This window comes from Bombina bombina, chromosome 4, assembly GCF_027579735.1.
Source record: "Bombina bombina isolate aBomBom1 chromosome 4, aBomBom1.pri, whole genome shotgun sequence".
Classification (NCBI taxonomy): domain Eukaryota; kingdom Metazoa; phylum Chordata; class Amphibia; order Anura; family Bombinatoridae; genus Bombina; species Bombina bombina.
In genome coordinates, this window is record NC_069502.1 from 517,974,799 (window position 1) to 518,002,038 (window position 27,240).

The following is a 27,240-nucleotide window of genomic DNA, read 5'->3' on the forward strand; positions in this document are numbered from 1 at the left end:
GATAGATAATCCCTGTATTACCCATTCCCAAGTTTTGCATAACAAACACAGTTATAATAATACACATTTTACCTCTGTAATTACCTTGTATCTCTGCCTCTACAAACTGCCCCCTTATTTCAGTTCTTTTGACAGACTTGCATTTTAGCCAATCAGTGCTCACTCCTAGGTAACTTAACATGCATGAGCTTAATGTTATCTATATAAAACACATGAACTAACGCCCTCTAGTGGTGAAAAACTGTCAAATGCATTTAGATTAGAGGCGGCTTTCAAGGTCTAAGAAATCAGCATATGAACCTCCTCGATTTATCTTTCAACTAAGAATACCAAGAGAACAAAGCAAAATTGGTGATAAAAGTAAATTGGAAAGTTGTTTAAAATTACGTGCCCTATTTAAATCATAAAAGTTTTTTTTGGACTTGACTGTCCCTTTAAATATCATATCATTCAGTACATTTACAATTTTGTTGTACTCTTATCTTGCTTCCCCAAAAGAGTAGTGAAGGTATCATGTTATCTAAATTACCAAGGTTCCCCTCATTATTATTTGTTATTTTTTATTATTAATTTAACAAATATTGGTTTTTTATTGCAGGTAAAATTGTGGTACGACAAAGTAGAGCATCAGTTAATAGTGAATGTGCTACAGGCAATAGATCTGCCACCTAGGCCAGATGGACGCCCAAGAAATGCCTATGTTAAAATGTACTTTCTTCCGGATAGAAGGTAATATTTCAAAATGTCTTTTTTATATACTATTTACCGCTTTGTTTTATGTTGGAAAAAATATTGGTAATAAAGATAATAGAGAATAACATAAGAGAAAGGATGTATGCATATGTATCATTTAAAATGACAGTCAGATAGAGGTTTAATTAAAAAAAATCGAATTTACTTCTCATTTTAATCGTTACATCCTTTATTTAAAAAGTTATTTTCCATGTGGGCATACTGAGGTAGTTGAAGAATGTGCACGTGTCCTGAGACTACCCGAGTATGCTACCATGGAAATGAGCTAAGTTGCAACAAAGAAAATACTAAGAGCAAGAGGTAAATTTGATCATAGAAGAGAATTGAGTTGTCCAGTCTATATGAATAATTTTGAATTCCATGTCCCTTTAAACTGTTTAATTAAACTATGATATACATATTCCATATATGGTAACTGTGCAAAAAAAAGAATATCATAATCATACATTTATGTTAACTTAATGATTTCCCCCTGATTTTTGTGCAGCCTTATCAGCTTCTTGCAACTGCAGTTTTGTTAATGGTTGCTAGATGGCAGCATGTGACAGATTTTAAAATCCTGTTTATTGCAGCGATAAAAGTAAAAGGAGGACCAAAACCGTGAAGAAAAGCTCTGAACCAAAATGGAACCAAACATTTGCTTATTCCCATGTGCGTCGTAGAGACTTTAGAGAGAGAATGTTAGAAATAACCGTTTGGGATCAGCCCAGAGTGCAAGAAGAAGAAAGCGAGTTTCTTGGAGAGGTATGATCTCCCCAATGAGTTACTAAGTTTTCCAACTGATCTGTTTGTTCTTCTCATCTCTTTCTTTAATTCTGACACTGTTCACATTATGTATAAATGATTGTTATGCACTTATAGGAATAGACCAGTGACCCAAATTGACTTTTAGAACTTCATCATTCAAAGAGGTTGCGCATTATACTTTTAGCTGTTTATTTAGTGTTTTGCTTTATCCCTTTAAAAAAAATATTATACTTAATTTCTGTCATATTCAACAATGATTTCATTTGTTATATATTTATAATTAAATATTATCAGAGCCAAATTACTTTAAAAATCCTTAGAATTGGTTCTTAATTAAGTGTTTCAATAACTGACATTATGAAGTTGTAGCTGCATCCAGAGTTATGATAACAAAACACTACAGACATTTGTATTCAAAGCATCTTCCTATTTAAAGTTAATAATGAATTTGATAGTTTTGAATCTTCAGCATAAATTCTACTGCAAACTGGAACATGATGTGATATAAATAAGAAGTATACGATAAGGGATGTTTCCATCATATTTTTTAGTGAGCTCAGATGCTGACTGCAAACAATAGCTCAGGTTCTCATGGTCAGAATTAGAGATATGTGAGCTGCATTGTAGAACTGGGCATCGTTGTGGGTTACATAAACATTTATACACAAAAAACATTTAGCAATATATTGCAGGGTGCAGCAGCAGGATCTGTTTTGTTTCAACACAATGTTTAACATTTATCAGAAGCAAGAAACTTTCTATTCATGATATTTAAAGGGAAAACCGCCCTGTACAGATTAGCCCTATAGACCCAACTCCTCTTTTTTTGTAAGGCCTGCAAATTTTAATATTAATCCCTCACAAAAAAAGTCCTTGGGCAAACCAGTCAATACAATTTTAAAAAATGTTAATTTTACTAGTTTTATCAAATTTTCTTCATTCTGTTGGAATTCTTTGTTGAAAAGCATACCTAGGTAGGCTCAGGAGCGGTAAAGCATTGGCACTAGCTAGTGATTAATGGCTACATGCATACATATCCCTTTTCTTTGGCTCATTAAAGGGACACTGAACCCAATTTTTTTTCTTTTGGGATTCAGATAGAGCATGCAATTTTAAGCAACTTTCTAATTTACTGCTATTATCAATTTTTCTTTGTTCTCTTGTAATCTTTATTTGAAAAAGAAGGCATCTAATCTAAGGACCCAGGCAATTTTTGTTCAGGAACTGGACAGCACTTGTTTATTGGTGAGTGACTGTATCCACCAATCAGCAAGAACAACCCAGGTTGTTTACCAACTTACATTCTTGCTTTTTAAATAAAGATACCAAGAGAATGAAGAACATTTGATAATAGGAGTAAATTAGAAAGTTGCTTAAAATTGTATGCTCTATCTGAATCATGAAAGAAAAAAAATTGGGTTCAGTGTCCCTTTAAATATATTTAGTAGTACATCAGCATATGTATTGAAGGACATTAAGGTATTGCTATGTTTGTTGTTTGCTCCGTCAGCTTCTTCTTTAAATAGTAGTTTATGAATTCTTCTGATGCCACATATATGATGAATTCCTTCTTAGATCCTGATAGAATTAGAGACTGCACTATTAGATGATGAACCTCACTGGTATAAACTACAAACTCATGATGAATCTTCCCTACCTCTGCCTCAGCCATCACCTTTCATGCCAAGGAGACATGTACATGGAGAAAACTCTAATAAAAAATTACAAAGTAAGTTCCCACGTTCTTTAATGCAACTTCCAACATTTGTCTTTTCTTAATGACACAAACCTATGAGCAATTTAAATATTAATATCCTTCTGTTTCATTAAATGACCGCGTGTACTGGTATCTATCTGCCTTGCTATTGTACAGGATCTCAGAAAATCAGTGATAGTGACATCTCAGATTTTGATGTTGATGATGGTATTGGAGTGGTTCTTCCAGGTGCGTTGTTTGATTGGCATGACCCTTTCTCTTTTGCTTTTGCTTTTGTTTCACTAATCCAGAATCTTGCAGGATGTTCATTTTGGAGATTCAGTGTATTGTGGAGATACTTTTAATACACATAATTTAATTAAATCCCGTATAATTACGCTAGCATTTTTTTTTTTCAAAAGCGTGTTTTAAAATTTTAAACCATAATAAAAGCGAATGCACATTATTACTTCACAATGCTCTGAGCTAATAAAAAATGCAACATTGATTTTAGAGAATAAACACCATAACATGTTTTGATGTTCTAAATCCATGGATCTGTTTTTATGTCTGTTCTTTTTTTTTATTTGTTTTAAACGTTATAATTGGCAGTTTACAAACAATGTTGCTGATGCACGGTAGAAAAAACAGTGCATGCTGCATGGCTAATAGTTTATATTTTGCAGAAGAAATTATGTTTCAAAGATTTAATTAATTAATTAAATAAAAAATAAATTAAATAAAACATATATAATAGGTCAAATGATTTTGCTTCTTAACACATTAATAGTGAAAAATAGTGAATATTTTTTATTGTAAATTGCATAATGTAAGACATTTTATGCAACTAAAAGGACATGAAAGAGAATTTCGACGTAAACCTATATTTATGTAAAATAGTATGTAATTTATTTTTCAATATATGTGCTTTTCTCTGATAGATTATTATTTTTTGGTTGTGTGTTTTCTAATCTAATTTAAAGGATTTTTGTAATTCAATTGGCGTCTTCTCTTATTCATTGGAAAACTTTTGAAATCGATAAAAAATAAACACTGAAGCTGTTTTTTAAAAAAAGATTTAGACATTTTCTGAATGGGGCCTAGGCATTTAACGCAGAGTTAAATAACCCCAAACCCATTTGTTCAGGGTGATTGACAGGAGCATGGGATATGCTGTAAAGCATTTGCTTGTGCAATAATAAATGTGGGCAGCAAACAAGCAGATCCACCACCATGAATACGGACAGCATATTCCCTAGCTGGGAACCATGTCTGTCTGCAATTTGATAAATGGGGTTGATTGTTCTAGATTCAAATTTCTTGAAGTTTGCTTTGGGATAACCTTCAACACCACACTGGTAATATTCAGCTTTCTCTTCTGGCATTTTTGTCTATTAAAAGCGCTGCTTCATTTAATTACTGGGTAATAATTCTGCATTTAGTTATAAAAAGAAATGCGAATATGTCTTCAAGTAACGGCATTCGGCTATTTTCATTGCCGTATTTATCAGTGTAAAAGTGCAGCATACAAATAATAAGATTTGTACAGATATTTGTACCCATGCCTATTAGTTACACCTTTAATAAATCTGGAACGTCTGTATGTGATAAACCCTTGAACATGTGTAAGAAACACACTTTTCCCAAAATGTTTGCAGGTTTAGGGCAATCATTAATTTGATATTGCTGAAGGCTGCCTTATATATCTGAATGCAGGTTCTTTTCTTCTTTATTTTACTAATAATATTAAAGAGATATGGAACCCAATTTTTTTTCATGATTCATATTGAGCATAAAACAACTTTCCAATTTACTTCTATTTTTTTTTTCTATTTGTTGAAGGAGCAGCAATGCACTACTGAGACTAGAAGAACACATCTAGTAAGCCAATGACAAGAGACAAATCTGTTGCAGCCACCAATCACTGGCTGCTCCAAAATTGCATGCTCTATCTGAATCATGCAAAAAAAAAATGTGTTTCATGTCCCTTGATGATTGGCTTATTAAACCTTTCCTTTTATTTTGTGTAATTTAAAGGGGCAGTCTACTACAGATTTTTTATTGTTTAAAAAGATAGATAAACCCTTTACTACCCATTCCCCAGTTTTGCATTATCAACACGTTTATATTAATATACTTTTTACCTCTTTGATTACCTTGTATTTTATCCTCTACAGACTGCCCCCTTATTTTAGTTCTTTTGACAGACATGCATTTTAGCCAGTCAGTGCTGACTCATAAACAACTCCACGGGAGTGGCACAATGTTATCTATATGGAACACATTGACCAGCGCTGTCTAACTGTGAAAAACTGTCAAACTGCACTGAGTTAAGAGGCGACTTTCAAGGGTTTAGAAATTGGCATATGAGCCTACATAGGTTTAGCTTTCAACAAGAGAACAAAGAAACTTTGACCAAAGTATATTGGAAAGTTGTTTAAAATTACATGGCCTATCTGAATCATGAAAGTTTAATTTTGACTAGACTATGGGGCATATGTATCAAGCTCGCCAGAAACAGCAGTTATGAAGCAGCGGTCACAAAGACTGCTGCTCCATAACCTATCCGCCTGCTCTGAGCAGGCGGACAGACATCGGCGGAAATCAACCCGATCGAGTACGATCGGGTTGATTGACACCCGAGTCTGCAGGGGGCGGCGTTGCACCAGCAGCTCTTGTGAGCTGCTGGTGCAATGCTGAATACGGCGAGCGTATTGCTCGCCGTATTCAGCGAAGTCTGGCGGACCTGATCCGCACTGTCGGATCAGGTCCGCCAGACTTTGATAACTCGGAGCCTTTCCCTTTAATACTTGCACTATATGAAAGGTGTTATTAATAGTGTTTTCATATGAATAGAAACCGCTGGTGTGTAGTCTTATGGCAGTGTAATTTATGTGTTTTATGCAGCACAAAGGCATCAGAAACCTTTGGAAAACTAAAGAGAGATGGTCTTTATGATGGATTTCAATTACCTCAATTTCTGCAGATAGGAAAAGAGGCGATTAACAAAACCAAGTGTATAAAAATGTGTATTTGTTTGTTATTGTGTTTTTAGTGACATTTATTTGGCACATTATGAATATGCTAAACATGCATTAGTTATTCACGTACGAATAATAAAAAAGTTACTTTGTACATTTAAAAATAAATTAAATGTTATATTTCAAATTTATTTTTTTCTTACATTGCCCAATATAATCTTTCTCTTTATAAAGCAATATTTCTTAACATTTTTATGTTTTTATATGTATTGCTTTTATGTAGATATTTAGCATGCTTACTGCAAGTCTAACATTTGTTTAATGTTGTTTGACTGTACGTCTAGTCTAATGCAATTATTTGTTTTTAATGCAAATCCACTTTAATTTTGGACATATTTAGGACTAGATTACGAGTGGTGCACTAACCGTTGCGTGCAAGCAAAAAAGGGCTTATTGTGGGTGTTTGAGCGCATTCAGTTTTTCGCTCGTATTACAAGTTCAAAGTAAACGTGATTGCAATTGAAGTTAACGCGCATCAGGTTAGCGCAACCTCAGAGCTCTGATTAACTGTTTCGCGAAACCAAAAAGTTTCACAAAACACATCAAAAATACATTACATAATAACACCATCTATTAAGAATTATTCTAAGAAATATTGCACAAAAAAGTTATAAGGGCTCAGAGATATGAGGTCTCTGGTGTTAGAAAAAAAAGACAGGCAAAGGGCTTAAGCAAAGAGATACATACAAATACATGTCTAAAGATGTATTATTATTATTATTATTATACTTTATTTATAAAGCGCCAACATTTTCCACAGCGCTGTCCATGGGTACAATTAATTTAGATAAAATAATATTATAAAACTTGTAAGAGACAGGACAACATTTTACAAACACATACAGGAGGAATTGAGGGTCCTATTCCCGTGCGAACTTACAATCTAGAAGGGTAGGAGGTTGAGAAACAGGAGGTGAGGACTGCAACATTGAGAAAGATGTTAATGCAGAGTTAGATAAGGGAAATGTTGTTGGGTAACAGAAATTAATTTATTACTGAGTTGGGTGGTAGGCTTCCCTGAACAAAAAAGTATTCAGGTAGCATTTAAAAGAAGAAAGATTAGGGGAAAGCCTGACAGCACAAGGGAGAGTGTTCCAGAGGGTAGGTGCTGCACGACAGAAGTCCTGCAGTCTAGCATGTTGATTAGAGAGGATAGGTAGAGGGCAGCGGTGTTGGTGAGAGCTTTGTATGAAAGGGTGAGAATTTTTTATTTAATTCTGCTGTGTATGGGAAGCCAATGAAGGGACTCACAGAGAGGTACACCAGATAAAGAGCGACGGGAAAGGTGGATTTGCCTGGCAGAGGCATTCAGGATAGATTAAAGGGGTAGAGGCGGGAAAGAGGAAGGCCAGTAAGTAGATTATTGCAGTAGTCAAGTCTGGAAATAACAAGGGACTGGATTATTTGCTTTGTGGTGTTAGCTCTCAGAAAAGGTGGAATCTTGGAAATATTGCGTAGGTGGTTGCAGCAGGGTAAAGAAAGCGATTGGATTTGGGGGGCGAAGGATAGGTTTGAGTCAATTGTAACTCTGAGACAGCGGACTTGGGGCTATGTATATTATATATATATATATATATATATATGTGTACAAAAAGGAAATAGCCAGCACCTCACTAGGACTACAGACTCTGGAACGATATTGAGTCACTTTTACTGGTCTTTACTGGTCACGTGGGGCGTTTTGTCCTATTGGGAGCTGGCTACAGCTGATAGCAGGAAGATTCGAACAGAGGAAATGTTTGGTGAAGTGGGAAGGAGTGGGAACGGCTACGCAAAATGTTTCATCAGCATTGAAGGCCAACTAGCCTTAGGAAGAGGAGTGTGGACCAGGAATCGAGGTAAAGCTACACCCGGAGGATCAGCACAGAGCCAGCAGCTGGGTTGGTTTATAAATCTCCTTTCCAGTGTGTCCCTGTTGACCCGGCCGGTCTGGTTTTATGTGAATACAATCGCTTCAAGCAGACTGATGTATGTCTGTTTCCTTAATGCATCATATTTTCCTTTGCCTAAGTCTTTGCCAAACTTCATCTTCCTGTCCTACCTAACCTGCATCTTTGTTGCCGCTCTCTTTTTGCCTTGTGTGCTTTGGACTGGAGGGCTAGCACTTTCACTGAGTTTAACAGCTCTTGGGAAAGCCGAATGTGTTCATTGAATCACTTTGAGCAACATAACAACAATAAGAGCTGTATTATTTTATTTGAAAAAGCTCATCTGGTCTGAATAAACTGCCTGATTCTGGAAACGACTCCCCGTGAGTATACTGCATTTTTGCACACAGAGCTCGGCTTGCACACATATGGGAATTTCTATTTCCAGTTCCGCACAGAAGCAACTTCAGTTCGGAAGAAAAACTGAGGTCTTCTGAGCAGTTTGAGCAACTTGATTATACACTATAGAACCCCAGGACCTGCGCCTCCTCTACCGATACAGACATTTGATACAGTTCTTTTGGGAGAGACTGTGGGACGGCAGCCGTCCATCAATAGAGGGGAGTATTGTTCTAACCTTGTTTCCATATATTTTGTTAAAACATCTATACAGAATTTTTGTGTATTTTTTTCTGAAAGTATTTGGTAAACATGAAAAAGCATATTTAAGTAATATTCATATTTAATAAAGGTTTTAACTATGATATGTCACATACCATTGTTCTTCACATAGGGGCATATTTTCTATGTATTTTTAATTCCTATATATATATATATATATATATGTATGTATTCATACCTATATATATTCATGTGTGTGTGTATATATATATATATATATATATATATATATATATATATATATATATATATATATATATATATATATATATGTATGTATAAAATATATATTTGTGCAACCATCATATATGCATAGAAATATTTATTTGTGAATAGAATAGAACATATTCTTCTATGTGAAGAACATTGGAATGTGAAATATTCATATTTTCATGTCGGGTTAGCGCACTTGTGAATATGGTATTGGTTTGCGTGCGAGTAGGTTAGATTGTATACGCTCCATTGACTTCTACATGGGGAACAGGTTATCGTGAGCACAATATTCCAAGTTTGGCTTTTTATGAGTATGCTGGGCTAGCGCGCAAGCAAAAATTGTTTACTTTCAACTTGTAATACGAGCTCAACCTGACGTGCACAAAAAACTTTCTTCTAGCGCAATTTACGCTTGAGCAGGAGTATTAAATAGTGCTCCACTTGTAATCTAGCCCTTACACTTTTAACTTACTATAAGGCTTGTTAGTGTTAAATAACTGTCTAAACATTGACATTTGAGATGAGCATGTTTGTTAGTTTTCTTGTAGCAAGTTTTTAGTCCGTTTTAATTCTGTGTTGCGGCATTGTTTTTTCTAACCAACTTGCCAATTTACAGAGTCTGCAATGATCCCATAATAATGGTTTCATTAGTGAAATTTTTTTCACTTAAAAAAAAAAGTTTTTTCTTTTTAAACAAATACACTTATGTTAATAGGTTCAAGGTCTAACACTAGAGAAAGTAGATCTACAACACTAACAGTGCCAGAACAGCAAAGAGCAACTCATCATAGATCACGTTCTGTATCTCCTCACCGTGGTGACGACCAGGGCAGGACCCGATCACGTTTACCAAATGTGCCATTACAAAGGTATGTTAGTTACATCATGTGAAAGGCATTAGGTCAAATGTACAGTACGTGCATAATGTAAAACAAGCAATAGATTCTGGCAAGTCAGCATAAATTATAGTACAAAACTATTAACATAAACCTTGGATAAATCCAGTGCTATCCTTTCCCTAACAGTCGTAAAAGACAGTGATCAGCTCTTTGTCAGTCGTATATATAGCAGTAATTAATCCCTGTCATACACATTTAGAACAGTGATTAACTGCATAAACCAGCCACACACAAAGCAGCGATGAAACCATGAGCTGCCATCATCTACACATGAGCACTGCTTTGAATTTAAACAGTTAATAAATGGTTGGAATGAATATGCAGATAAGATTAGCTTTTAAAACAATTATTCCCATGACAGTTATGGAAACTTTATAATATGTGCATCTTTTGTTGAGCTCAGCCTACAACACCCCTCTGTTGTTAAGTTATCACTCAGCTGCCAAATAACTTTTGTAATATCACAAACAAATTAATAAAAACAATCTGCATAACAAAAACACACAAGTGGTGCAAAATTACATATTGGGACTGTAGACAATAATGTGTTTCTGACACTTGTGTGATATAAGCTTCCATCAGTGGTCATTATCAGCTATTTGCAACCTCCAACTGGTACACAGGAACACTCAAAAATCAGTTTGCCAATACATTTAAAAGGATATATAAAATCTAAATATATAAATGGTAAACGTTACATATAAAAACAAACATCATATTTGTTTACAAAATGTGCCAGGATGGAGAGTGTAGGCTGAGATCAGGAGTACCAGCAGTACCTTACTCGTCCTTATTGACAGGCTTCTCAGTTCTCAGATCCCTTGTAGTGTTTTAAGCAATGCATCATATCTCAGAGTTTCCTTACCCTAGTTTTAGACCTAGCTACCTTAATCCAAGTCTTGACCTGTGAAAAACTCAGATTTCTTTTTTATATAATTGCTTTCTATTGTATTACTTTATTTAAATCCTTTATTATTTAATTTTTCTGCTGTTTTGGTAAAAAAAAAAAAAAGTGTAAACTGATTCTGAGATTTCTAATAAAAGTTACTGATTTTTTTTTTTTTATAATCTTGGTAGGCTTAATCTATGCAAAGCAAACATTAAGATTATATTAACATTTAAATAGGCAATGTGTTTCCTGAATAAGAATGGTACTACTTGCAAACTGTCAAGCAAGATTAGTAAAATGCAGAAAAAGGCAATTAAAGCTCATTTGTGTAGTGAGGTATTTAGTAGGTGAAAGATTTAATGCAATTAAAATGTCAGTTCAGTTAACATACTGCCCATTATGTTAATAGACTGGCAATATGCCTGATAATGTATTCAGTCTGCACTTAATACTGCAACGAGCAACAGAAATGGGCTCAAGACCAGGTTAAAAATCTTCTCAGTCAGACATTTGCAAATAGAGCTTGTTTAATCAGTTCACCAAATTAGTTTTTTTTATTATAGCTGATCAATAGTTAGTTGTATGTAAAAGTATCCAAAAATAACAATTGTATATTTCTTGTTTGCAACATGTGGGTGAGCTCGATTGTATCAAACATGTTTAATAGGTTGAACAATATAAGTTTTTCTATCTCCTAAATCCCAACTTTTTTGAAATATGTGAAATATCATATAACATTCATATGCCCCTTAAGGACAGAGGTTTTTCCCAGTTAACAGGGCTTAAGTGACTGAGGCAGTTTTGGAATTGTGTTCAGTATTGGTTTCAAAAAAAGAAAACCCCTAGAGACCTATAGGGAAGGTGGGGTAATAATAACCAACCTCAAACCCCCTTAAATAAGCTTAAATATATAAAGGAGGGTAGTGTCTAATGCCATATGTAATAATTGAGAAAACAACAAGAGAAAGAGGAAGCATTAACTAGCACATTTAAATAGGGTGGTTGGATACAATGTGTGTGCAGTGGGGTATAGGTGAAATTAAATAAAACTTAACATTTAATAAATACAATTAAAAATGAATGTGGACCATGCCACTCGATAAAAAAATAATTAAAAATAGACAATAGAATGAACACTGCCTCCTCTGTTAAAGTATGCAGGATGAACCTGGATAAGTACGATATATGTCAAGTGATGCTGGCAGAACCAAGTAATCTATTACAAGCAAACTCTGGTTAACTTAGAGGGAATATTACTATTAGCAAGAAGGGAGAATCCTCAGGACCTACCTTCTTATTCCCAAATAAAGTCCCCCTTGTGAGTGTATATATCAAATTAAAGAAGGTTCTACAAAAATTGCCAATTAAGGCCAACAAGTTTATGAAAAACATGCCTACCTGTCAAACGTATCAATTTATTTAGACAACTAGAAACTAATAGCTAAAAATACTATAGGAATCATTCATGAACAGGAAAAAATGAGACTATTTTATTAGAATAACATTCTAGGTCACACATCCGTTGTTTAAGACATGTGCTGTATTTATTGTGGCAATATGAAATCGATATTCATCGTAGAGTCTCTTAAAAATGGAGGTTCAATTCTTTGAGTAACTATGCTCTATATACTAATGGAAATAAATCACATTAATAATGATGTTGTACAGCAAAAAGATATATACATGCAGTAAAAAAATGTATATATGGCATCATTTGTGTCGAAATGCAGGCATATTAGTGACATATATGGGGACAAACCTCAAGAAAATCAATTATGAATGGACCAAAATCAAAACTTGCTGAGCCGAAATACCACCAAATCATCATTAAAGCTGATTAAAGCAGTGTTATCAACCCTTGACATAATAAGTGTTGAAACATAAGATGTTAGTTAGTGCTCTGAAGTACGGAGGAGATACAGAAAAATATTAATGATACAGGAGACATTATATCTCAGATACTAAAGTTACCAACTGGTGTTATAAGTATGCACTATATGTAATCTGTTCGTTCATGCCTAGATGGGTCATGCTTTGCAGCCAAAATATCCATTTTGTCTGGGCTTTGAGAAGTGCACTTTCAATATTGCCTCCTCTAATGCCCAGCGGGATTGAGGTCTGGTTTACCCTCATGGCACTCTAAAAAGTGTCTTGCGACTGATGTTATCTTTTTATCTTCTTCCAAATAGTTTTTGGCATTCTTTGTTATACAGGTGTTTGCCTAATCGTTTCCTAAATTCTCTTGACAACATTCCTACATACTTTTTCTTGCAGCTGCATTGCAAACATAATATTATATTTTTGGTATTGCAGTTAAAGAGATCATTCATATATCTGACTCTCTCTGGAAAGATATTTATCTGCTTTGTATTGTGTATAAAGGGACAGTATTTACACAATCCACAGGGATATGAACCCCTTAAGTCATCTTTCCTACCTTTCCTGTGTTTGACAAAGTGGCTCTTCATCAAATTGTCCCTAATTGTAGGTGCCCGTCTCCAGCTTATTGCTACCTTATTCCCTATGCATTTTGCCTAAACTTCATCAGTTTATAATATATGGATATGTTTGTTGAGGATTTCATTGATCTCTTTGTGGGCTTCATTGTAAGTACCAACGAATCTTACCCTAGTATCCTGTTTATTTATCATTTTTGGTTTTAAAAGATCTGTTCTGGGAGTGTGTAAGGCTCTATGGTAAGCTTTCTTAAAGAGGCTATTCGGATAGCCTCTTACTTTCAATCTCAACTTCATGTCTTTTGCTTGGGTTTTAAAGGTATCAATATCTAAGCAGTTATAATGTATTCTCAGAAACTCCCCAAATGGGATCGCTTGTTTGGTAGACGGATGATGGGCACTATTGATGTTCAGAATATAATTAGTAGAAGTTTCTTTTCTGTAAAGGTCTGATTTAATTTTGCCAAACATATCCCTATATATATTCAGATCAAGGAATGACGCTCTTATATTTGATCTCATAGGTCAACCTCAGATTTAATTAATTAGAATTCAATATATTAATGAATTCTTTAAATAGTAGTTCTTCTCCTTTCCATAGTATGAAAATATCATTAATGCACCTCAGCCACAATAAAATATGATCTGCATAGTGTTCCATATCTTCACTAACATCAAATTTGCGTTCCCACCACCCTAGATAGATATTTGCATAGGTAGGGGCACAGGCAGTCCCCATGGCAGTACTGCAGATCTGAAGGTAGAACTTATGAATTGATTTTTAGGTATGCATTCTGAAGATTCCATTTGGAGGAAATAGTCGACAGCATGACAGCTCCAGGTGTGTTCAATGGAGGAGTAAAGGGATTCCACATCACACGTAGCCAATAACGTTTGGTCGTCCAGAATCATCCCTTTGATCTTACTAAGGACATCCATTGTGTCCCTAGTATAGGTTGGTAATGTGAGGACTATATCTCTCAGTCTTAGATCTATATATCTGGATGCCTGTTTGCATAGGCTGTCTATCCCAGATACAAACGGTCTGCCTGGTGGTACAGTTTTATTCTTGTGAATCTTGGGCATCTATCTATCTATTGGGTACTTATAGAGCGTTAAGTAATCACCCATGAGGGTCTCAAGGTGCTAAGGGAAGCTAATAGGAAGAGGGGGGAGGGGATGGGCGTTCAGTCAAAGAGCCAGGTTTTGAGGTCCTGAACTTTGTAAGGGATGTGGATTGTCTGAGGTGCAGCGAGAGGGTGTTTCATGTCTTTGCTGCTTTCATATTGTCTACACTCAAGAATTTATGTCCTTTAGTATTGAGCAGATTATCACATTTTGCATTGTCAATTGAAGTGCCGTAGGTGCTTAAATAATCCGAAGTGGGGTTCCCCCACAGCAGTTTGTAACATTTGTGGTCTCATAATTGTCTTAAGGCTTCTATACTGTACATCGCTACCGGCCATATGACTATATTGCCTCCTTTGTCTGAGGCTTTCACCATTACATCTTGACATTTCTGTATGTCTTTGAGGGCCCACATTTCTTGTTTGCTCAAGTTATTAAGGTTTTGATCTTTCAGTTTTAGAATGTCTCTATATACTACCTTAATATAAATATCCACTTGAGGGTATTTTGATAGTTGGGGCATATATATGGATTTTTTACTCAGATTGTTTTGCCAGGCATTACTGTCTATAGTGGCTTTTTCATTTTCTTCCAAAAGAGTTGGTTTACGGCACCTAAAAAGGAACACTCTGTAGAGTGTCGGGCACCTTTGACAAAGCAGATGAGAAACGCGCATCAGGCGTTTGCACTGCCTTTCCTCTCTCCTCTATTTAGTTAAAGTGGTTGGCCTTAATTGGAAAATTTTGTAGAACCTTCTTTCATTTGATATATATATATATATACACTCACAAGGGGGACTTTATTTGGGAATAATAAGGTAGATCCTGAGGGTTCTCCCTTCTAGCTAATGTCAGGATGCCAGGAATCAGACTGAGACGAGAAGTGCAAAAATAATCACACCTTTATTAATAGAAAAAAATAATAAAAGTCCACAAATCTAATAACAAGCCAGGAGTCAAAACCAGAGCTGGTAGTCAGACGAGCAGAGTCAGGAGCCAAAGCGAATAGTCAGACGAGCCGGAGTCAGGAACAAGCCAGGGATCAGGAACCAGGAAGGACGTCAGGCAGCAAAGTAATACACAGGAACTCTCACAAACAGGTCTAAGACAACGCAAAGGCAAAGCATACTGAACAGAGGCCCTTTAAATAATAAGTGATGACATCACAATTCTGAGACTGCATCCAGTCTCACATGGATGTTGCACACCTGTCTGGCCATAAAAGGAAGTGCAGGAAATGAGCAGCATCCCCCACAATGCACCATAGTCAGGAAGAGAGGTGAGTAAAATGGCTGCCAGCAGCACATGGCAAACACAACAGGGAGAAACCCTTGACAGCTAATAGTAATATTCCCTCTAAGTTAACCAGAGTTTGCTTGTAATAGATTACTTGGTTCTGCCAACATCGTACTTATCCAGGTTTATCCTGCATACTTTAACAGAGGAGACAGTATTCATTCTATTGTCTTTTTTAATTATTTTTTATCGAGTGGCATGGTCCACATATATTTTTAATTGTATTTATTAAATGTTTTATTTAATTTCACCTATACCCCACTCCACACACATTGTATCCAACCACCCTTGTTAAGTGTGCCAGTTAATGCTTCTTCTTTCTCTTGTTGTTTTCTCCATCACTATTGGTTTCACCATAATTATCCTTTTTTTTTTAAGTGCACCATACATATTAAACCCTATTTTGTTCACAGATAAACAGAACTTTCTTGTGAAACCTTATATGGGTACATACAATAACAACAAATGCAAATTTAATAGCTGTCACAGTGATTGGTTACACAGTAACAGTCAGGAATGCCATGTACCTGCGATGGATACCCTGTGGTGCACAAGTGAGCATTGCAGAAATAGTTATCACTGTAGTGTAACAGCCCAGGACACAGCTGACGTACATGGTACGTTGCGTATCCTTGACAGCTTCACTTCAGACTTTGTACCCTGTACAGTGTCTGTCATTAAAGGGACATTATTTACTAGATTTTTCTTTTGCATAAATGTTTGATAGATGATCCATTTATATAGCCTATTCAACTTTTTTTTTTTTAAATGTATAGTTTTGCTTATTTTTAAATAACATTGTGCTGATTTGGTTTTATACTGGATTTTTAGACCAGTATCTGTGCATATTATTCTTTATGGTAGTGTCTATTACATGCAGTTAAATGAAAATTGGTGTATACTGTCCCTTTAAGGGGTTAAGAATTTTTATATAAAAATGTAAAATAAGATAGTTTCTAGTTTAGCCACTAGAAAACATATGTATATTATTTACTGTATCATTCATGAATCATGTTTAGTTAAGTGATGTACCTTTTATGGCATAAGACCACTTGGGTCTCTTTCTAAGGCTAAGAGTAAAAAGGATATTTGAAGAATTCCCCTTTTAAACACATATATACGAGCAGGATGTAACATATAGTGACCGTGATAATATTTACACCCACAGTATAACTTTATAACACATTTTTAGGAGTCTAGATGAAATTCATCAAATGAGACGATCACGTTCTCCAACAAGACACCATGATGCCTCCCGCAGTCCAGTTGATCGTAGGTCCAGGGACTCGGATAACCAGTATTTGTCTGAACAAGAAAGGTATGTTACAAAATAAGATCATTTGATAGGCTATTATTTAAAAGTGTAATTATATTTTATAATTCCAGTTGAACACAAGAGTCTTCAGTTTGTATGTTAAGGATTTTTATGATTTTCAGATGATGATTTAAAAATTTGCTTCTGCAAAGGGGTGTATCACATTCATGTTGCACATTTTAGTTAACAGTTAAAATCCTTACAGTCACGTTGGTTTGTCACCAGAGTCCTGAAATAGTGTTACAAGTCATTTAGCCTGTGCTTGTTTACTAGTTGTATCTCATGCTTTACAAGTACTGAGCCTGTGTAAAGTAAGAGGTTGAAAATAAGTAAATAACTGTTTATTGAAGGATCCTTTTCTACTAAGTGTGTGTGTATGATATATATTTATAGTCAAAATCAATGTAATTTCGATTCAATGATTTTAATAGAATACTTTTGAGGTAGACTTCATTAAATGAATAGATTTATAAATATAGGGGACATATTGTAAAAAATCTGTTCAGTGCTCTTTTTTATCTATTAAAGCTGTTGTTCTAACAAACATATTTTATTGCATAGTTTGCTTCATGTCAAGATAAGACTAAAATCTTTCTATTAAATGTTAGTAACTTGGGATCAGGGACCCATGTTAAAAGGATATTAAAAGTTTTTGTTTTTTGTTTTGTTTTTTATTACTGTATCAGAAATTATTCAATGTGTTGCAAAAACCTTTAAAGGCACAATAAATGTTTTTTAAAACATTTAAAAACTGTAATTTTGTTAGAATAATATGCCTTGTTATGCAGGCCCAGGACACACCCTTTTTTTACTGTAGTATGAATACCAACAGGCCCTCACAATAAATTCAGTGAATTTTTATATCATTAAAACTGCACATGCAATAAAGTCCTTGATATCATCTGGTTCAATATCTAACACCTTAAAGGGCCATTATAGATCCAATCAGCAGCGCTAGATGCACACCTGAGTTGTGAGACTAGAACTGCTGATTGGATCAGCAGCAGTGGGTTCAGCTTGGGACCAGCAGTGCGCCATGGGTCTTTAGCAGAGAATGACATGTGCAAATGGATAAGAGCATGCAATCTTCAACTATAATGGCCCTTTAAGATAACATAGTGTTTGGTTCAGATACACCTAACCATTAAATATCCATTTGAGTGGGATGGATACAGGTTAATGTACAGCTCACAGGTTGTTTTGCTTTAATCTTGTGACACACTGAGATGATGACAGACTTGTTTAGACTCCATATAATCCTGTTTAGGATATCATTAAGAACTTTTTGTGCCAAGTGATAATAAATCCTCACGTTATATACTGCATTTGTGGTTGCACCATTTAAATCCATACTAATCCTGTTTATACAGTGAACTTCTTATGCTGCCCCAAGCAAAACGTGGACGAAGTGCAGAGTGCCTACATACCATCAGGTACAGTAAACTGACAACAATTTCGGTTGGATTTATAAAACTAAAAAATGCATTATTATGTTATCAGCAAGGAGTTAGGATTTAAGTGTTAATAAAGTTTCTTTATCCTGGTATGATGACTATGGTGCTGAAGCTACTAGACTTTTGAACTATAGAACTTTATTGTTTTAAATAGTGATTTTTCTTTAAATAGTAACTACATTTTATGAGAAATGTATAAATGCATTTATTATAAGATGTCATTGGTTTTAGGAAACGTATAATAGCTGGCCAGGGTTTTTTATATATATAATTTCAGCAACAAAAAAATAACAGACTATAAAATGTGACTACCAATATTGTAGCTATCCAGGATTCAGTTTTTAAATACAATGTATAAGATACAGGATTAGTGGGTAGGAATCAGCTTTATGTTTGGTCATCAGGTTTCATTTTAAAAGACTTAGACATCTATAGATTATATTATTTGAAGCACAGCTATTTCACAAAATCCATTAATACATTTATGGTTTTATTACAAATTTCAGACAGTTCTTTTGGAGCGGTGGTTCTCAATAATGTTTGACTTTATGACACTAAAGACTCATCTTTTAAAGTGTTCCCTAATATACAAGTAATGAAAACAAATATGCACAAGTCGTAAACAAATAAGCTAAACTTAGAAAAATGAAAAAAATTTATATTCAGTATTTTTTTAAATATATTGTATTACTTTTGTTATTAAAGGGACATTATACACTCATTTTCATATAACTGCATGTAATAGACACTTCTATAAAGAATAAGATGCACAGATACTGATATAAAAATCCAGTAAAAAATGGTTTAAAAACGTACTTAGAAGCTTTCAGTTTAGCTCTGTTGAAAAGGCAGTTGGAAATAAGACCCCCCACCCCCTTCTTTTGCATATGAAAAGATCCATTACACAAACAGGAGCAAGCTGGAGAAGGTAGCTGACGGTATTCAAATAAAACTTTGGGGCCTGGTTAGGAGTCTGAAAATCAGAGCAATGTTATTTAAAAATAAGCAAAATTATACATTTAAAAAAAAAAAAAAAACTTAATGGGCTTTATAAATAGATCATCTACAAAACATTTATACAAAGAAAAAATGAGTGTATAATGGCCCTTTAAAAGTAAATATAAAATGTGTCTTTCTTAGTACCCTCTGATCTGGGGCAACATAATCATTCATGTAGTCTTCATTTTGAACATACCTTAAGTTAATAAGAAATATAATAACAGCTAAGGTCATTTGGTACCATTATAAATATGGGCCCAGTATATTACATGTTTGTAATTACAATAAAACACTTTACTGTGGTAAAGTCAGCACAAGAATTTTAATGTTTTGAATTCTACAATATGTTTGTACAACTTCTATTTTTAATAAATAAAAAAAATAAAACATAAAAATATATCTATCTATCTATCTGTCTATCTATCTATATATATATATCTATATATATATATATATATATATATATATATATATATATATATATATATTTATTTTTATTTTTTTGACAAAAATATTCTGTAGAAAAAAACCACCAGGAAATAAAAGTCCCAGTGGCATAAAAATGAATTGCTGATTCTTTCACAGCCCAGTTCAATAAGCATCATATAAACACAGAACATTAAAATGTTATTCTCTGTATACACCATGTAAGATATATTTAAGAAACGTGAAAAATGGTACAGTGAAAATGTTAAAATGCGTAACCTTAGACTGTAAAATAAAAGTAGATATAGGGAACTGCCTAAGCAGCTGTCATGTAGTAACCAGCTAACTGAAGCATATAACTAAACTGCTGCTCTCTATGACACTTACCTCGGTTTACATTAAAGGGACATTGAAGTAATTTTGTGTATATAGATATAGTATATGATCAGCTATTAGGCACTGCATCGCAAAAAAAGTGAGCTAGCTAATTTTGCATCCTTTTTAGTATTTTTATTATTATTTTTTTTTTTTAATCTCACACATTTACTGTTGCCAGTTAGGGACAGATATAAATAAGCTTGTGCACTAGACAAGCATATATTTCTTTCATGTAATTAGCAAGAGTCCATGAGCTAGTGACGTATGGGATATACATTCCTACCAGGAGGGGCAAAGTTTCCCAAACCTCAAAATGCCTATAAATACACCCCTCACCACACTTACAATTCAGTTTTACAAACTTTGCCTCCGATGGAGGTGGTGAAGTAAGTTTGTGCTAGATTCTACGTTGATATGCGCTCCGCAGCAAGTTGGAGCCCGGTTTTCCTCTCAGCGTGCAGTGAATGTCAGAGGGATGTGAGGAGAGTATTGCCTATTTGAATGCAGTGATCTCCTTCTAAGGGGTCTATTTCATAGGTTCTCTGTTATCGGTCGTAGAGATTCATCTCTTACCTCCCTTTTCAGATCGACGATATACTCTTATATATACCATTACCTCTGCTGATTCTCGTTTCAGTACTGGTTTGGCTTTCTACAAACATGTAGATGAGTGTCCTGGGGTAAGTAAGTCTTATTTTCTGTGACACTCCTAGCTATGGTTGGGCACTTTGTTTATAAAGTTCTAAATATATGTATTCAAACATTTATTTGCCTTGACTCAGAATGTTCAACTTTCCTTATTTTCAGACAGTCAGTTTCATTTTTGGGATAATGCATTTTAATTTAACATTTTTCTTACCTTAAAATTTGACTTTTTCCCTGTGGGCTGTTAGGCTCGCGGGGGCTGAAAATGCTTCATTTTATTGCGTCATTCTTGGCGCTGACTTTTTTGGCGCAAAAAATTTATTTCCGTTTCCGGCGTCATACGTGTCGCCGGAAGTTGCGTCATTTTTTGACGTTATTTTGCTCCAAAAATGTCGGCGTTCCGGATGTGGCGTCATTTTTGGCGCCAAAAAGCATTTAGGCGCCAAATAATGTGGGCGTCTTATTTGGCGCGAAAAAATATGGGCGTCACTTTTGTCTCCACATTATTTAAGTCTCATTTTTTATTGCTTCTGGTTGCTAGAAGCTTGTTCTTTGGCATTTTTTCCCATTCCTGAAACTGTCATTTAAGGAATTTGATCAATTTTGCTTTATGTATGTTGTTTTTTCTCTTACATATTGCAAGATGTCTCACGTTGCATCTGAGTCAGAAGATACTACAGGAAAATCGCTGTCAAGTGCTGAATCTACCAAAGCTAAGTGTATCTGCTGTAAACTTTTGGTAGCTATTCCTCCAGCTGTTGTTTGTATTGTTTGTCATGACAAACTTGTTAAAGCAGATAATATTTCCTTTAGTAAAGTACCATTGCCTGTTGCAGTTCCTTCAACATCTAAGGTGCAGAATGTTCCTGATAATATAAGAGATTTTGTTTCTGAATCCATAAAGAAGGCTATGTCTGTTATTTCTCCTTCTAGTAAACGTAAAAAATCTTTTAAAACTTCTCTCCCTACAGATGAATTTTTAACTGAACATCATCATTCTGATTCTGATGATTCCTCTGGTTCAGAGGATTCTGTCTCAGAGGTTGATGCTGATAAATCTTCATATTTATTTAAAATGGAATTTATTCGTTCTTTACTTAAAGAAGTACTAATTGCTTTAGAAATAGAGGATTCTGGTCCTCTTGATACTAATTCTAAACGTTTAGATAAGGTATTTAAAGCTCCTGTGGTTATTCCAGAAGTTTTTCCTGTTCCTAATGCTATTTCTGCAGTAATTTCCAAAGAATGGGATAATTTGGGTAATTCATTTACTCCTTCTAAACGTTTTAAGCAATTATATCCTGTGCCGTCTGACAGATTAGAATTTTGGGACAAGATCCCTAAAGTTGATGGGGCTATTTCTACCCTTGCTAAACGTACTACTATTCCTACGTCAGATGGTACTTCGTTTAAGGATCCTCTAGATAGGAAAATTGAGTCCTTTCTAAGAAAAGCTTATCTGTGTTCAGGTAATCTTCTTAGACCTGCTATATCTTTGGCTGATGTTGCTGCAGCTTCAACTTTTTGGTTGGAAACTTTAGCGCAACAAGTAACACATCGTGATTCTCATGATATTATTATTCTTCTTCAGCATGCTAATAATTTTATCTGTGATGCCATTTTTGATATTATCAGAGTTGATGTCAGGTTTATGTCTCTAGCTATTTTAGCTAGAAGAGCTTTATGGCTTAAAACTTGGAATGCTGATATGGCTTCTAAATCAACTTTACTTTCCATTTCTTTCCAGGGTAACAAATTATTTGGTTCTCAGTTGGATTCCATTATTTCAACTGTTACTGGTGGGAAAGGAACTTTTTTACCACAGGATAAAAAATCTAAAGGTAAAAACAGGGCTAATAATCGTTTTCGTTCCTTTCGTTTCAACAAAGAACAAAAGCCTGATCCTTCATCCTCAGGAGCAGTTTCAGTTTGGAGACCATCTCCAGTCTGGAATAAATCCAAGCCAGCTAGAAAGGCAAAGCCTGCTTCTAAGTCCACATGAAGGTGCGGCCCACATTCCAGCTCAGCTGGTAGGGGGCAGGTTACGTTTTTTCAAGGAAATTTGGATCAATTCTGTTCACAATCTTTGGATTCAGAGCATTGTTTCAGAAGGGTACAGAATTGGTTTCAAGTTGAGACCTCCTGCAAAGAGATTTTTTCTTTCCCGTGTCCCAGTAAATCCAGTAAAAGCTCAAGCATTTCTGAAATGTGTTTCAGATCTAGAGTTGACTGGAGTAATTATGCCATTTCCAGTTCCGGAACAGGGGATGGGGTTTTATTCAAATCTCTTCATTGTACCAAAGAAGGAGAATTCTTTCAGACCAGTTCTGGATCTAAAAATATTGAATCGTTATGTAAGGATACCAACGTTCAAGATGGTAACTGTAAGGACTATCTTACCTTTTGTTCAGCAAGGGAATTATATGTCCACAATAGATTTACAGGATGCATATCTGCATATTCCGATTCATCCAGATCATTATCAGTTCCTGAGATTCTCGTTTCTGGACAAGCATCACCAGTTTGTGGCTCTGCCGTTTGGCCTAGCTACAGCTCCAAGAATTTTTACAAAGGTTCTCGGTGCCCTGCTGTCTGTAATCAGAGAACAGGGTATTGTGGTATTTCCTTATTTGGACGATATCTTGGTACTTGCTCAGTCTTTACATTTAGCAGAATCTCATACGAATCGACTTGTGTTGTTTCTTCAAGATCATGGTTGGAGGATCAATTTACCAAAAAGTTCTTTGATTCCTCAGACAAGGGTAACCTTTCTGGGTTTCCAGATGGATTCAGTGTCCATGACTCTGTCTTTAACAGACAAGAGACGTCTAAAGTTGATTACAGCTTGTCGAAACCTTCAGTCACAATCATTCCCTTCGGTAGCCTTATGCAAGGAAATTCTAGGTCTTATGACTGCTGCATCGGACGCGATCCCCTTTGCTCGTTTTCACATGCGACCTCTTCAGCTCTGTATGCTGAAGCAATGGTGCAAGGATTACACGAAGATATCTCAATTAATATCTTTCAAACCGATTGTTCGACACTCTCTAACATGGTGGACAGATCACCATCGTTTAATTCAGGGGGCTTCTTTTGTGCTTCCGACCTGGACTGTAATTTCAACAGATGCAAGTCTCACAGGTTGGGGAGCTGTGTGGGGATCTCTGACGGCACAAGGAGTTTGGGAATCTCAGGAGGTGAGATTACCGATCAATATTTTGGAACTCCGTGCAATTTTCAGAGCTCTTCAGTTTTGGCCTCTTCTGAAGAGAGAATCGTTCATTTGTTTTCAGACAGACAATGTCACAACTGTGGCATACATCAATCATCAAGGAGGGACTCACAGTCCTCTGGCTATGAAAGAAGTATCTCGAATTTTGGTTTGGGCGGAATCCAGCTCCTGTCTAATCTCTGCGGTTCATATCCCAGGTGTAGACAATTGGGAAGCGGATTATCTCAGTCGCCAAACGTTGCATCCGGGCGAATGGTCTCTTCACCCAGAGGTATTTCTTCAGATTGTTCAAATGTGGGAACTTCCAGAAATAGATCTGATGGCGTCCCATCTAAACAAGAAACTTCCCAGGTATCTGTCCAGATCCCGGGATCCTCAGGCGGAGGCAGTGGATGCATTATCACTTCCTTGGAAGTATCATCCTGCCTATATCTTTCCGCCTCTAGTTCTTCTTCCAAGAGTAATCTCCAAGATTCTGAAGGAATGCTCGTTTGTTCTGCTGGTAGCTCCGGCATGGCCTCACAGGTTTTGGTATGCGGATCTTGTCCGGATGGCCTCTTGCCAACCGTGGACTCTTCCGTTAAGACCAGACCTTCTGTCACAAGGTCCTTTTTTCCATCAGGATCTGAAATCCTTAAATTTAAAGGTATGGAGATTAAACGCTTGATTCTTGGTCAAAGAGGTTTCTCTGACTCTGTGATTAATACTATGTTACAGGCTCGTAAATCTGTATCTCGAGAGATATATTATAGAGTCTGGAAGACTTATATTTCTTGGTGTCTTTCTCATCATTTTTCCTGGCATTCTTTTAGAATACCGAGAATTTTACAGTTCCTTCAGGATGGTTTAGATAAGGGTTTGTCCGCAAGTTCTTTGAAAGGACAAATCTCTGCTCTTTCTGTTCTTTTTCACAGAAAGATTGCTATTCTTCCTGATATTCATTGTTTTGTACAAGCTTTGGTTCGTATAAAACCTGTCATTAAGTCAATTTCTCCTCCTTGGAGTTTGAATTTGGTTCTGGGAGCTCTTCAAGCTCCTCCGTTTGAACCTATGCATTCATTGGAAATTAAATTACTTTCTTGGAAAGTTTTGTTCCTTTTGGCCATCTCTTCTGCCAGAAGAGTTTCTGAATTATCTGCTCTTTCTTGTGAGTCTCCTTTTCTGATTTTTCATCAGGATAAGGCGGTGTTGCGAACTTCTTTTGAATTTTTACCTAAAGTTGTGAATTCCAACAACATTAGTAGAGAAATTGTGGTTCCTTCATTATGTCCTAATCCTAAGAATTCTAAGGAGAAATCGTTGCATTCTTTGGATGTTGTTAGAGCTTTGAAATATTATGTTGAAGCTACGAAATCTTTTCGTAAGACTTCTAGTCTATTTGTTATCTTTTCCGGTTCTAGAAAAGGCCAGAAAGCTTCTGCCATTTCTTTGGCATCTTGGTTGAAATCTTTAATTCATCTTGCCTATGTTGAGTCGGGTAAAACTCCGCCTCAGAGAATTACAGCTCATTCTACTAGGTCAGTTTCTACTTCCTGGGCGTTTAGGAATGAAGCTTCGGTTGACCAGATCTGCAAAGCAGCAACTTGGTCCTCTTTGCATACTTTTACTAAATTCTACCATTTTGATGTATTTTCTTCTTCTGAAGCAGTTTTTGGTAGAAAAGTACTTCAGGCAGCGGTTTCAATTTGAATCTTCTGCTTATGTTTTTCGTTAAACTTTATTTTGGGTGTGGATTATTTTCAGCAGGAATTGGCTGTCTTTATTTTATCCCTCCCTCTCTAGTGACTCTTGTGTGGAAAGATCCACATCTTGGGTAGTCATTATCCCATACGTCACTAGCTCATGGACTCTTGCTAATTACATGAAAGAAAACATAATTTATGTAAGAACTTACCTGATAAATTCATTTCTTTCATATTAGCAAGAGTCCATGAGGCCCGCCCTTTTTTTTTGTGGTGGTTATGATTTTGTATAAAGCACAATTATTCCAATTCCTTATTTTATATGCTTTCGCACTTTTTTATCACCCCACTTCTTGGCTATTCGTTAAACTGAATTGTGGGTGTGGTGAGGGGTGTATTTATAGGCATTTTGAGGTTTGGGAAACTTTGCCCCTCCTGGTAGGAATGTATATCCCATACGTCACTAGCTCATGGACTCTTGCTAATATGAAAGAAATGAATTTATCAGGTAAGTTCTTACATAAATTATGTTTTATATTACCTATGATTAGGGATTTTATGGTATTAAATGTCATTAACATTATGCTATTTCTTTTTTTAATTCAAACAATTGTAGTTGTTTTTCAATATAGGCTCCTATTCCAATCAATTAGCAGAGCAATGCAAAGTCTCTTGTATGGATTTTAGTGGGGTTTTCAAATCTAAGGATATTCTAATCCATTAGAAATCATGTAAAACACCTGTTTACCATGTGGTTTCTCAGTGGCTTTGCACTTAACTAATACCCTGTACTTTGCATTAAGAGAATTTGACAGTGGTATTTTAGTCCATCAGAAAACAATATTGAGCGTCTGTCTATCTCTAAAACACATTATTTTGGTCTATTATACACATAATTTCTTCGCTAACATGCTTTTTGGTTGCTGTTTTTGAACATGTTCAGGCCTTATTTTTTAAATTGTGGACAGAAAATGTTCCAAGATAGAAAACATGTTCACTTGTTTCTGGGGACCTACAAAACAGCATCTGCTGCTTAAATTTACCTTTTCCCTAGCAATTGCTTGTTCAGACCCACCCCTGATCTTGCACAACTAGTTACACCAGAGCAGGACTTGTCAATCATCCTGGACTATTAAAACATGGCAGAGAGGTATGGAAGCAGCGGTCATATAATCACCACAGGTCCTCCAAACATACAATTCTGCTTTTACACAATTATTTCCTGGTTTTAAAAATAAATAAAATATATATAGTTTTTCCCAGGTTTAACTTGATATTGTATTTGTGTTATTACTAATTCAAACAGCGACCCTTATCATTTGGGATTGCTTAAAATCTAATCAAACAATTGACTGAGCTTTCATACAACGCTATCACATTTAATGAGACGGCTAATAATACATTCCTTTAAAAGAAAATCCCAGACAAATGTGTGTTTATTAC

At 35.4% G+C, this 27,240-nt stretch overlaps 1 protein-coding gene across 2 annotated transcripts in view; it reads left to right on the top strand.

The window, feature by feature from the left end:
• RIMS1 (regulating synaptic membrane exocytosis 1) overlaps nt 1-27,240 on the top strand; it is an 831,266-nt gene that overhangs the window by 475,697 nt on the left and 328,329 nt on the right. The window contains exons 13-19 of one of the 2 annotated variants that reach the window (XM_053710432.1): nt 599-729; nt 1,326-1,497; nt 3,076-3,229; nt 3,374-3,445; nt 9,715-9,868; nt 16,859-16,984; nt 18,352-18,414. In XM_053710432.1, coding sequence (XP_053566407.1) covers nt 599-729; nt 1,326-1,497; nt 3,076-3,229; nt 3,374-3,445; nt 9,715-9,868; nt 16,859-16,984; nt 18,352-18,414 — 872 coding nt within the window. The remainder of the gene's footprint in view (nt 1-598; nt 730-1,325; nt 1,498-3,075; nt 3,230-3,373; nt 3,446-9,714; nt 9,869-16,858; nt 16,985-18,351; nt 18,415-27,240) is intronic. The other variant, XM_053710433.1, reaches the window with a different exon arrangement.